Here is a 14,313-nt window from a genome sequence, read left to right as displayed (position 1 = left end):
AATAATAATAATGATGGCATTTATTGAGCGCTTACTATGTGCAAAGCACTGTTCTAAGACTATTGGGTAAGCGCTTACCATCTGTCAAACTCTCTGCTAATAATGCTGATAATAATGATGGCATTTGTTGAGCGCTCACTATGTGCCAAGCACTGTTCTGAGCACCGGGGAGGTCACAAGGTGATGAGGTTGTCCCTCGTGGGGCTCACAGTCTTCATCCCCATTAGACAGATGAGGGAACTGAGGCCCAGAGAATAATAATAATGATGGTATTTGTCAAGCGCTTACTATGTGCCAAGCACTGTTCTAAGCGCTGGGGAGGTTACAAGGTGATCAGGTTGTCCCACGGGGGACTCACAGTCTTCATCCCCATTGTACGGATGAGGGAACTGAGGCCCAGATAATAATAATTATGATGGTATTTGTTAAGTGGAGAAGCGGCGTGGCTCAGTGGAATGAGCCCGGGCTTTGGAGTCAGAGGTCATGGGTTCGAATCCCGGCTCCACTAATTGTCAGCTGTGTGACCTTGGGCAAGTCACTTAACTTCTCTGTGCCTCAGTTACCTCATCTGTAAAATGGGGATTGACTGTGAGCCCCACGGGGGACAACCTGATCACCTTGTAACCTCACCAGCGCTTAGAACAGTGCTTTGCACATAGTAAGCGCTTAATAAATGCCAACATTATTATTATTATTATTATTACTATGTGCAAAGCACCTATGTGCAAATACAAGGTGATCAGGTTGTCCCATGGTGGGCTCACAGTCTTCATCCCCATTTTCCAGATGAGGGAACTGAGGCTCAGAGAAGGTAAGTGATTTGCCCAAGGTCACACAGCAGACATGTGGCAGAGCCGGGATTCGAACCCATGACCTCTGACTCCCAAGCCCGGGCTTTTTCCACTGAGCCACGCTGCTTCTCTGTTGGGTAAGTGCTTACCATGTGACAAACCCTCTGCTAATAATAATAATAATGATGATAATGATGACATTTGTTAAGCGCTTACTATGTGCCAAGCCTCTGTTCTAAGCGCTGGGAGGACACAAGGTCATCAAGGTTGTCCCATGTGGGGTTCACAGTCTTCATCCCCATTTTCCAGATGAGGGAACTGAGGCCCAGAGAAGCGAAGTGACTTGCCCAAAGTCACACAGCTGACACTTGGCGGAGCCGGGATTTGAACCCATGACCTCCGACTCCAAAGCCTGTGCTCTACCCACTAGGCCACGCTGATAGAGCCCGGGCCTGGGCATCAGAGAAGCAGCGTGGCTCAGTGGAAAGAGCCCGGGCTTGGGAGTCAGAGGTCAGGGGTTCAAATCCCGGCTCCACCGCTTGTCACCTGTGTGACTTTGGGCAAGTCACTTCACTTCTCTGGGCCTCAGTTCCCTCATCTGTCAAATGGGGATGAAGACTGTGAGCCCCCCGTGGGGCAACCTGATCACCTTGTAACCTCCCCAGCACTTAGAACAGTGCTTGGCAGAGAGTAAGTGCTTAATAAATGCCATTATTATTATTATTATTATTATTATTATCATCAGAGGACCTGGGTTCTAATCCTCCTTGCTCCGCTTGCCTGCTGTGTGACTTAGGGCAAGTCACTTCACTTCTCTAGGCCTCAGTTCCCTCATCTGTCAAATGGGGATGAAGACTGTGAGCCCCCCGTGGGACACCCTGATCACGTTGTGTCCTCCCCAGCGCTTAGAACAGTGCTTGGCACATAGTAAGCACGTATCACATGCCATCATTATTATTGTTATTATTTATTTTATTTGTACATGCTTATTCTATTTATTTTATTTTGTTGTCCGTCTCCCCCTTCTAGACTGTGACACATGCCATCTTCATCATTATTATTATTATTATTTATTTCATTTGTACATGTTTATTCTAATTATTTTATTTTGTTGTCTGTCTCCCCCTCCTAGACTGTGACACATGCCATCATCATCATTATTATTATTGTTATTATTATTATTATTTATTTCACTTGTACCTGTTTATTCGAATTATTTTATTTCATTAATATGTTTTGTTCTCCGTCTCCCCCTTCTCGACTGTGGGCCCGCTGTTGGGTAGGGACCGTCTCTCTGTGTTGCCAACTTGGACTTGCCAAGCGCTTAGTCCAGTGCTCTGCACACCGTAAGCGCTCAATAAATACCATTGAATGAATGAATTTCTCTGCTCCTCCACTGATCCCGGCCCCCTGTAGCGATCATTATTATTATTATTATTTATTTCATTTGTACCTGTTTATTCTAATTATTTTATTTTGTTAACATGTTCTCTGTCTCCCCCTTCTCGACTGTGAGCCCGCTGTCGGGTAGGGACCGTCTCTTGATGTTGCCAACTTGGACTTCCCAAGCGCTTAGTCCAGTGCTCTGCACACAGTAAGCGCTCAATAAATATGATTGATGATGATGATTATTATTATTATTTATTTCATTTGTACCTGTTTACTCTAATTATTTTATCTTGCTAATATGTTTTGTTGTCCGTCTCCCCCTTCTCGACTGTGAGCCCGCTGTTGGGTAGGGACCGTCTCTCGATGTTGCCAACTTGGACTTCCCAAGCGCTTAGTCCAGTGCTCTGCACACAGTAAGCGCTCAATAAATATGATTGATGATGATGATGATGATTATTATTTATTTCATTTGTACCTGTTTATTCTAATTATTTTATCACGTTAATATGTTTTGTTGTCCGTCTCCCCCTTCTCGACTGTGAGCCCGCTGTTGGGTAGGGCCCCTCTCTCGATGTTGCCAACTTGGACTTCCCAAGCGCTTAGTCCAGCGCTGCGCACACCGTAAGCGCTCAATAAATACGATTGAATGAATGAATTTCTCTGCTCCTCCACTGATCCCGGCCCCCTGTAGCGGGGTGCCCATCTTGGGGGGCACCAGACTGCTGACCCACCCTGCCCTCCCCTTCTGGATCTGCTCCCCCTTCTAGACCGGGAGCCCGCTGTTGGGTAAGGACCGTCTCTAGATGCTGCCAACTTGGACTTCCCGAGCGCTTAGTACAGCGCTGGGCAATAAATCCGATTGAATGAATGAAGGAAGGCCCTTGAGAGAGGCGCTGGGGCACCTGAGTCCGGGCCCGGGTGGGCGGGGAACCCCATAAAGCGGCCCTCTGCTTTGATCTGGGCCTCCCCACGCCGCGCCCGGGGACGCTTCCCTGCCCCTCTTACCTCCGCCACCACCCCGGGGCCCGCGGGGACGGGTGACTCAACTGGACGCCCTCCGTGCCCCGGCCTCGCCCCCGTCGTCCCGTCCCACCGGCTCCTGACGGGAGAGATCCGCCATCCCACCGGGAAATGGGGGAGCCAGGGGCTGGCACACGGACGCCCACCGCGGTCTCGGGTGTGCCCTCCGAGCCGGGGATGCGGCCCCAGATAATAATAATAATTGGCATTTGATAAGCGCTTAGCCTTACTAAATTTGACAGGAGGACATCCAAGAACACATTTTACAGATGAGGTAACTGAGGCACAGAAAAGTAAAGTGACTTGCCCCAGGTCACACAGCAGACAAGTGGCAGAACTGGGATCAGGTCCTGACTCTCAGGCATTTGGTATTTCCACTCGGCCTCACTGCTTCTCCACTATCAACATCAACAATCGTATTTATTGAGCGCTTACTGTGTGCAGAGCACTGTACTAAGCGCTTGGGAAGTACAGATTGGCAACATATAGAGACAGTCCCTACCCAACAGTGGGCTCACGGTCTAAAAGGACTCACTATGACCTTTGACTCTCATTTTGCGCTTGGCAGGGCACAAATCCTACTTCATAATTAAGCCATAGTGATCTTTTGCATGTATTTATTACTCTATTTATTTTACTTGTGCATATTCTATTTATTTTATTTTGTTAATATGTTTTGTTTTGTTCTCTGTCTCCCCCTTCTAGACTGTGAGCCCACTGTTGGGTAGGGACCGTCTCTATGTGTTGCCAACTTGTACTTCCCAAGCGCTTAGTACAGTGCTCTGCACACAGGAAGCGCTCAATAAATACGATTGAATGAATGAATGAATGCAAAGCACTGTTCTAAGCGCTGGGGAGGATACAGGGTGATCGGGTTGTCCCACGTGGGGCTCCCAGTCTTCATCCCCATTTTACAGAGGAGGGAACTGAGGCCCAGAGAAGTGAAGTGACTTGCCCAAAGTCACTGTCAAAGTCACCGAGATTCATTCATTCAATCGTATTTACTGAGCACTTACTGTGTGCAGAGCACTGGACTAAGATAATAATAATGATGGAATTTATTAAGCGCTTACTAGGTGCAAAGCACTGTTCTAAGCGCTGGGGAGGTTCCAGGGTGATCAGGTTGTCCCACAGGGGGTTCACAGTCTTCACCCCCATTTTCCAGATGAGGGAGCTGAGGCCCAGAGAAGTGAAGTGACTTGCTCAAAGGTCACATAGAAGACAAATGGCAGAGCCGGGATTGGAACCCAGGCCCTTCTGACTCCCCATCCTGTGCTCTAGCCACTAACAATAATAATAATAATGGCATTTATTAAGCCCTTACTATGTGCAAAGCACTGTTCTAAGCGCTGGAGAGGTTCCAAGGTGATCAGGTTGTCCCATGGGGGGCTCACAGTCTTCATCCCCATTTTCCAGATGAGGGAACGGAGGCCCAGAGAAGTTAAGTGACTTGCCCAAAATCACACAGCTGACAGTTGGCGGAGCTGGGATTTGAACCCATGACCTCTGACTCCAAAGCCCAGGCTCTTGTCCACTGAGCCACGCTGCTCCGTGAAGGAGTGTTGCCTAGTGGCTAGAACTCGGGCCCGGGGGTCAGAAGGACTTGGGTTCTAATTCCAGCTCCACCACTCGTCTGCTCTGTGACCTTGGGTAAAATAATAATAATAATAATGGTGGTATTTGTTAAGCTCTTACTATGTGCCAAGCATTCATTCATTCAACCGTATTTATTGAGCCCTTACTGTGTGCAGAGCACTGTGCTAAGCGCTTGGGAAGTCCAAGTCGGCAACATATAGAGACGGTCCCAACCCAACAACGGGCTCACAGTCTAGAAGGGGGAGACGGACAACAAAACAGCGCTGGGGGAGATACAGGCTAATCCGATTGTCCCACATGGGGCTCACAGTCTTCATCCCCATTTTACAGATGAGGGAACTGAGGCACTGAGAATAACAACAGTTGTGGTATTTAAGCACTGTTCTAAGCGCTGGGGGGATACAGGGTGATCAGGTTGTCCCACAGGGGGCTCACAGTCTTCATCCCCATTCAATCAATCGTATTTATTGAGCGCTTACTGTGTGCAGAGCACTGTACTAAGCTCTTGGGAAGTACAAGTTGGCAACATATAGAGATGGTCCCTACCCAACAATGGGCTCACAGTCTAGAAATTTTCCAGATGAGGCAACTGAAGCCCAGAGAATAATAATAATAATAATAATGGGATTTATTAAGCGCTTACTATGTGCAAAGCACTGTTCTAAGCGCTGGGGAGGTTACAAGGCGATCAGGTTGTCCCACGGGGGGCTCACAGTCTTCATCCCCATTTTACAGGTGAGGTAACTGAGGCTCAGAGACGTGAAGTGACTTAATAATAATAATAATAATGGGATTTATTAAGCGCTTACTATGTGCAAAGCACTGTTCTAAGCGCTGGGGAGGTTACAAGGTGATCAGGTTGTCCCATGTGGGGCTCCCAGTCTTCATCCCCATTTTCCAGATGAGGGAACTGAGGCTCAGAGAAGTGAAGTGACTTGCCCAGAGTCACCCAGCTGACAAGTGGCGGAGCCGGGATTCGAACCCACGACCTCCGACTCCCAAGCCCGGGCTCTTTCCGCTGAGCCACGCGGCTTCTCTATGTCGCTTCACTTCCCTGGGCCTCCATTCCCTCATCCACAAAATGGGGATTAACACTGTGAGACATGGACGTATCCAGCCTGATTATTTTGTATCGAACTCAGCGCCTGGGGCGGTGTCTGGCACATAGTTAGCACTTAGCAAATAATAATAATAATGATGATGATGATGGCATTTGTTAAGCGCTTAGTAACCCATGACCTCTGACTCCCAAGCCCGGGCTCTTTCCAATGAGCTATGCTTCTATTATTATTATTATTATTATTATTATTATTATTATTATCATCATCATCATCATCGTTATTATTATTATTATTATTACCCACTCGAGTACTTGGAAAATAGGCCACAATCATGGGCTCACAAGGAGCTTCCACAGAACCCCAGAGGCCGACGGGAAAAGATTTGGACTCTATTATTATTATTATTATTATTATTCTATTATTATTATTATTATTATTATCATAATCATTATTATTATTATAAATACCCACTCGAGTGCTTGGAAAATAGGCCACAATCATGGGCTCACAAGGAGCTTCCACAGAACCCCAGAGGCCGACGGGAAAAGATTTGGACTCTATTATTATCATTATTATTATTATTCTATTATTATTATTATTATTATCATAATCATTATTATTATTATAAATACCCACTCGAGTGCTTGGAAAATAGGCCACAATCATGGGCTCACAAGGAGCTTCCACAGAACCCCAGAGGCCGACGGGAAAAGATTTGGACTCTATTATTATTATTATTATTATTCTATTATTATTATTATTATTATTATTATTATCATAATCATTATTATTATTATAAATACCCACTCGAGTGCTTGGAAAATAGGCCACAATCATGGGCTCACAAGGAGCTTCCACAGAACCCCAGAGGCCGACGGGAAAAGATTTGGACTCTATTATTATTATTATCATTATTATTATTGTTATTATTATTATCATAATCATTATTATTATCATAATCATTATTATAAATACCCACTCGAGTACTTGGAAAATAGGCCACAATCATGGGCTCACAAGGAGCTTCCACAGAACCCCAGAGGCCGACGGGAAAAGATTTGGACTCTATTATTATTATTATTGTTGTTATTATTATTACCATAATCATTATTATTATCATAATCATTATTATTATTATAAATACCCACTCGAGTACTTGGAAAATAGGCCACAATCATGGGCTCACAAGGAGCTTCCACAGAACCCCAGAGGCCGACGGGAAAAGATTTGGACTCGAATAGTCACGTCTGAGCAAAGGATTCACTCATTCATTCATTCAGTCGTATTTATTGAGCGCTTACTGTGTGCAGAGCACTGTACTAAGCGCTTGGGAAGTACAAGTTGGCAACATCTAGAGACGGTCCCTACCCAACAGCGGGCTCACAGTCTAGAAGGGGGAGACAGAGAACAAAACAACACATACTAACAAAATAAAATAAATAGAATAAATATGTACAAATAAAATAGAGTAAGAGAAATGTACAAAGGATGGGGAGGGAGAGCAAAAATAATAACAATAATGATGATGATGACAGTATTTGTTAAGCGCTTACTACGCGCCAGACACCGTACTAAGCGCTGGGGTGGATACAAGCAAATCGGTTTGGACACAGCCCCTGTCCTACGTGGGGCTCACAGTCTCCATCCCCATTTTCCAGATGAGGGAACTGAGGCACAGAGAATAATAATAATAATAATAATAATAAAAATAATTGCATTTATTAAGCGCTTACTATGTGCAAAGCACTGTTCTAAGCGCTGGGGAGGTTACAATAATAATAATAATGGCATTTATTAAGCGCTTACTATGTGCATACAAGGTGATCAGGTAAGTGAAGTGACTTACCCCGGCTCCGCCACTTGTCAGCTGTGTGACTTTGGGCAAGTCACTTCACTTCTCTGGGCCTCAGTCACCGCATCTGTAAAATGGGGATGAAGACTGTGAGCCCCCACCATGGGACAACCTGATCACCTTGTAACCTCCCCAGCACTTAGTACAGTGCTTTGCACATAGTAAGCGCTTAATAAATGCCATCATTATTATTATTATTATTATTCTCTGGGGCCTCAGTTCCCTCATCTGGAAAATGGGGATGAAGACTGTGAGCCCGCCGTGGGACAACCTGATCAGCTTGTAACCTCCCCAGCGCTTAGTACAGCGCTTTGTACATAGTAAGAGCTTAATAAACTTGTACTTCCCACGCACTTAGTACAGTGCTCTGCACACAGTAAGCGCCCGATAAATACGATTGAATGAATGAATGAATGAATAAATGCCATCATTATTATAATTATTATTCTCTGGGGCCTCAGTTCCCTCATCTGGAAAATGGGGGTGAAGACTGTGAGCCCCCCACCCCACCCCGTGGGACAACCGGATCAGCTTGTAACCTCCCCAGCGCTTAGAACAGTGCTTTGTACATAGTAAGCGCTTAATAAACTTGTACTTCCCACATGTTTAGTACAGTGCTCTGCACACAGTGCTCCATAAATATGAATGAATGAATGAATGAATAAATGCCATCATTATTATTATTATTATTATTCTCTGGGGCCTCAGTTCCCTCATCTGGAAAATGGGGATGAAGACTCTGAGCCCCCCGTGGGCCAACCGGATAAGCTTGTAACCTCCCCAGCGTTTAGAACAGTGTTTTGTACATAGTAAGCGCTTAATAAACTTGTACTTCCCACGCACTTAGTACAGTGCTCTGCACACAGTAAGTGCTCAATAAATACGATTGAATGAATGAATAAATGCCATCATTATTATTATTATTATTATTCTCTGGGGCCTCACTTCCCTCATCTGGAAAATGGGGGTGAAGACTGTGAGCCCCCCGTGGGACAACCTGATCACCTTGGAACCTCCCCAGCGCTTAGAACAGTGCTTTGCACGTAGTAAGCGCTTAATAAATGCCATCATATTCTCTGGGCCTCACTTGCCTCATCTGTAAAATGGGGATGAAGCCCGTGAGTCCTTTGGGGAACGGGGATTGGGTTCACCCTGATTAACTTCTTTCTAGCGCAGTGCTTAGTACAGTGCCTGGCACAGAGTAAGCACTTAAATGCCATTGAAAATAAATAAATAGATAAAGGTCAGAGGTCAGACGCGGTCCCTTTCCCATAGCCCCTTTCTCGCAGTCTAAGTAGAAAGGAGAACATGTACTGAATCCCTATTTTACAGAAGAGATAAAGGAGGCCCAGAGGAAAAAAAATGATGGTATTTGTTAATAATAATAATGATGATGGCATTTATTAAGCGCTTACTATGTGCAAAGCACTGTTCTAAGCGCTGGAGAGGTTCCAAGGTGATCAGGTTGTCCCATGGGGGGCTCACAGTCTTCATCCCCATTTTCCAGATAATAATAATAATAATAATGGCATTTATTAAGCGCTTACTATGTGCAAAGCACTGTTCTAAGCGCTGGAGAGGTTACAAGGTGATCAGGTTGTCCCATGGGGGGCTCACAGTCTTCATCCCCATTTTCCAGACGAGGGAACTGAGGCCCAGAGAAGTGAAGCGACTTGCCCAAAGTCACACAGCTGAGAGTTGGCGGAGCCGGGATTTGAACCCGTGACTTCTGACTCCAAAGCCCGGGCTCTTTCCACTGAGCCACGCTGCTTCTCTACAGTACCGTGCCTGGCATAGAGTAAGCACGTAAATGCCGTTTAAAATAAATAAATAGATAAAGGTCAGAGGTCAGACGCAGTCCCTTTCTCATAGTCTAAGTAGAAAGAACATGTACTGAATCCCTATTTTACAGACGAGGTAAAGGAGGCCCAGAGGGAAAAAAAATGATGATATTTGTTAATAATAATAATAATGATGGCATTTATTAAGTGCTTACTATATGCAAAGCACTGTTCTACGTGCTGGAGAAGTTACAAGGGGAATCAGGTTGTCATTCATTCATTCAATCGTATTTATTGAGCGCTTACTGTGTGCAGAGCACTGGACTAAGCGCTTGGGGAGTACAAGTTGGCAACATATAGAGACGGTCCCTACCCAACAGCGGGCTCACGGTCTAGAAGAGCTCACAGTCTTAATCCCCATTTGACAGATGAGGGAACTGAGGCCCAGAGAATAATAATAATAATAATAATAATAATAATGATGGCATTTATTAAGCGCTTACTATGTGCAAAGCACCGTTCTAAGCTCTGGGGAGGTTACAAGGTGATCAGGTTGTCCCACTGGGGGCTCACAGTCTTAATCCCCATTTTTACAGATGAGGGAACTGAGGCCCAGAGAAGTTAAGTGACTTGCCCAAAGTCACACAGCCGACAATGGGCAGAGCCGGGATTTGAACCCACAATAATAATAATAATAATAATAATAATAATAATAATAACAATAAATGGCATTTATTAAGCGCTTACTATGTGCAAAGCACTATTATCTGAATCCAAATCCCATGCCCTTTCCCCTGAGCCATGCTGCTTCCCATGTTAAGCGCTTACTATGTGTCGAGCACTGTTCTAAGTGCCGGGCTAGATAGGAGGCGATCAAGTTGGACACATTCATTCATTCATTCAATCGTATTTATTGAGCGCTTACTGTGTGCAGAGCACTGGACTAAGTGCTTTGGAAGTACAAGTCGGCAACATCTAGAGAAGGTCCCTACCCAACAGTGGGCTCACAGTCTAGAAGGGGGAGACAGAGAACAAAACAAATTAACAAAATAAAATAGAATAAATATGCACAAATACAATAGAGTAATAAGTACATACACATATACATTCATTCATTCATATTTATTGAGCGCTTACTGTGTGCAGAGCACTGCGTTCGGCGCTTGGGAAGTACAAGTTGGCCACATATAGAGACAGTCCCTACCCAACAGTGGGCTCACAGTCTATTCATTCATTCATTCAATTGTATTTATTGGTACAATAAGTACGATTGAATGAATGAATTTATTGAGCGCTTACTGTGTGCAGAGCACTGGACTAAGCGCTTGGGAAGTACAAGTCGGCAACATATAGAGACAGTCCCCACCCAACAGTGGGCTCACAGTCTAGAAGGGGGAGACAGAGAACAAAACAAAACATATTAACAAAATAAAATAGAATAAATATGTACAAATACAATAGAGTAATAAGTACATACACATATACATTCATTCATTCATATTTATTGAGCGCTTACTGTGTGCAGAGCACTGCATTAAGCGCTTGGGAAGTACAAGTTGGCCACATCTAGAGACGGTCCCTACCCAACAGTGGGCTCACAGTCTATTCATTCATTCAATCGTATTTATTGGTACAATTGGTACAATAAATACGATTGAATGAATGAATGAATTTATTGAGCACTTACTGTGTGCAGAGCACTGGACTAAGCGTTTGGGAAGTCCAGTCGGCAGCATCTAGAGACGGTCCCTACCCAACAGTGGGCTCACAGTCCATTTATTCATTCAATCGTATTTATTGATACAATAAATACGATTGAACGAATGAATGAATTTATTGAGTGCTAACTGTGTGCAGAGCACTGGACTAAGCGCTTGGGAAGTCCAAGTCGGCAACATGTAGAGCCGGTCCCTACCCACAACGGGCTCACAGTCTAGAAGGGGGAGACGGAGAACAAAACACGTGGACAGGTGTCAAGCCGCCAGAACAAATAGTACGGATATGTGGCAGAGGCGGGATTATCATCAATCGTATTTATTGAGCGCTTACTGTGTGCAGAGCGCTGTACTAAGCGCTTGGGAAATCCAAGTTGGCAACATATAGAGACGGTCCCCACCCAACAGTGGGCTCACAGTCTAAAAGATTAGATGATTATTATTATTATTGCGGGACTAGAACCCGCAGCACGGCTCAGCGGAAAGAGCCCGGGCTTTGGAGCCAGAGGTCAGGGGTTCGAATCCCGGCTCCGCCAACCCGCCCGTCCCTCCCCGTGTCCGCAGCCAAGGGCAGACGGCCCCAGCCCCCCTGGTCGCCGCCCGAGGGCACGGAGCCCTGCCGCCTTCGCCTCTACAACAGCCTCACGCGGGCCAAGGTTCGTTCATTTGTTCCTTCGGTTGTATTTATATATGTATATATGTATATATGGTTGTACATATTAATTACTCTATTTATTTTGCTTGTACATTTCTATCCTATTTATTTTATTTTGTCGGTACGTTTGGTTTTGTTCTCTGTCTCCCCCTTTTAGACTGTGAGCCCACTGTTGGGTAGGGACTGTCTCTATGTATTGCCAATTTGTACTTCCCAAGCGCTTAGTCCAGTGCTCTGCACATAGTAAGCGCTCAATAAATACGATTGATTGATTGATTGATTGATTGAGCGCTTACCGCGTGCAGAGCGCTGTACTAAGCGCTGGGGAGGTACCAGGTTGGGGAGGTGGGAGAGCGGGGTGGTTTTGGGGGCGAGGGGGGCACCGGCGGGATTGCCAGGAGGCCCGAGCGTGAGCGCTCAGCACTGCGCTCGGCGCTGGGAGACTCCAGAGGCGGCGGGGGGGGCGGCGGGATGGGAATGTGCCGAGCTTCCCGTCCATCCGTCCGTTCCCACCAGGAAGTGTTCGTGCCCCAGTGCGGGAAGAAAGTGACGTGGTACTGCTGCGGACCCACCGTTTACGACGCGTCTCACATGGGCCACGCCAGGTACCCGCGCGCGTGGCCGGGGCGGGGGGCGGCCGGGGGTCCCGGGGGTGTCCGGGGGTCCCGGGGGTGTCCGGGGGTCTCCGCCGCGGACACCTCTTCCCCATCCCGGCCCAGGTCCTACATCTCCTTCGACATCCTGCGGCGGGTGCTGAGGGACTATTTCGGCTACGACGTCCTCTACTGCATGAACGTCACCGACGTCGACGACAAGGTGAGGCCGGGCCCGCCGGACTCGTTCCTTCACCCGCTCGTTCGGGCCGCGTGGCTCGGCGGAAAGAGCCCGGGCTCGGGTTCAAATCCCGGCTCCACCGCAAGTCTGCCGAGCGGCCTTGGGCGAGTCGCTTCCCAAGCGCTTAGTCCAGGGCTCTGCACCCAGTAAGCGCTCAATAAATACGATTGATTGATTGAAGTAAGGACACGTCTAGGTTGCCAACTTGGACTTCCCAAGTGCTTAGTCCGGTGCTCTGCACCCAGTAAGCGCTCAATAAATACGATTGATTGATTGATTGATTGAAGTAAGGACACGTCTAGGTTGCCAACTTGGACTTCCCAAGTGCTTAGTCCGGTGCTCTGCACCCAGTAAGCGCTCAATAAATACGATTGATTGATTGATTGATTGAAGTAAGGACACGTCTAGGTTGCCAACTTGGACTTCCCAAGCGCTTAGTCCGGCGCTCTGCACCCAGTAAGCGCTCAATAAATACGATTGATTGATTGATTGATTGAAGTAAGGACACGTCTAGGTTGCCAACTTGGACTTCCCAAGCGCTTAGTCCAGTGCTCTGCACCCGGTAAACGCTCAATAAAGACGATTGATTGATTGAGTGGAGAAGCAGCGTGGCCCAGTGGTTAGAGCCCGGGCTTGGGAGTCAGAGGGCCTGGGTTCTAGTTCCGCCTCCGCCACCTGTCTGCTGGGTGACCTTGGGCAAGTCACGTCACTTCTTTTAGACTGTGAGCCCACTGTTGGGTAGGGACCGTCTCTAGATGTGGCCAGTTTGAACTTCCCAAGCGCTTAGTCCAGTGCTCTGCACACAGTAAGCGCTCAATAAATACAATTGATTGATTAACTTCTCTGAGGCTCAGTGACCTCATCTGTAAAAATGGGGATGAAGACTGGGACAACTTGATCACATTGTATCCCCCCCACCCAGCGCTTAGAACAGTGCTTTGCACGTAGTAAGCGCTTAACAAATGGCATCATTATTATTATTATTATCCCAGCCCAGCCAATGGTCGGCTGTGTGGTTTTGGGCAAGTCACTTCTCTGGGCCTCAGTTCCCTCATCTGGAAAATGGGGATGAAGACTGCGAGCCCCCCGTGGGACCACCTGATCACCTTGTATCTTCTAGACTGTGAGCCCACTGTTGGGTAGGGACCGTCTCTCTATGTTGCCAACTTGGACTTCCCAAGCGCTTAGTACAGTGCTCTGCACACAGGAAGCGCTCAATAAATACAGTTGATTGATTGATTCAAATCCCAGCCCAGCCAATAGTCAGCTGTGTGGTTTTGGGCAAGTCACTTCTCTGGGCCTCAGTTCCCCCATCTGGAAAATGGGGGTGAAGACTGCGAGCCCCCCCCGTGGGACCACCTGATCACCTTGTATCTTCTAGACTGTGAGCCCACTGTTGGGTAGGGACCGTCTCTATATGTTGCCAACTTGGACTTCCCAAGCGCTTAGTACAGTGCTCTGCACACAGGAAGCGCTCAGTAAATACGATTGATTGATTGTATCCCCCCAGTGCTTAGAACAGTGCTTTGCACATAGTAGGCGCTTAATAAATGATGATGATGATGGCATTTGTTAAGCGCTTACTATGTGCAAAGCACTGTTCTAAGCGCCGGAGGGGC

General features: G+C 46.7%; 1 protein-coding gene across 1 annotated transcript in view; it reads left to right on the top strand.

Moving 5' to 3' along the window:
* The window catches only part of CARS1 (cysteinyl-tRNA synthetase 1), a 77,138-nt gene that overhangs the window by 3,254 nt on the left and 59,571 nt on the right, over positions 1-14,313 (top strand). The window contains exons 2-4 of the mRNA XM_038764258.1: positions 11,770-11,861; positions 12,377-12,465; positions 12,580-12,676. Of these exons, the coding sequence (XP_038620186.1) occupies positions 11,770-11,861; positions 12,377-12,465; positions 12,580-12,676 (278 nt within the window). The remainder of the gene's footprint in view (positions 1-11,769; positions 11,862-12,376; positions 12,466-12,579; positions 12,677-14,313) is intronic.

The sequence above is a fragment of the Tachyglossus aculeatus genome, chromosome 22 (genome assembly GCF_015852505.1).
Source record: "Tachyglossus aculeatus isolate mTacAcu1 chromosome 22, mTacAcu1.pri, whole genome shotgun sequence".
Lineage (NCBI taxonomy): Eukaryota > Metazoa > Chordata > Mammalia > Monotremata > Tachyglossidae > Tachyglossus > Tachyglossus aculeatus.
The sequence above is the reverse complement of the archived record's forward strand: the minus strand, read 5'-3'. Positions and strand labels throughout refer to the sequence as shown.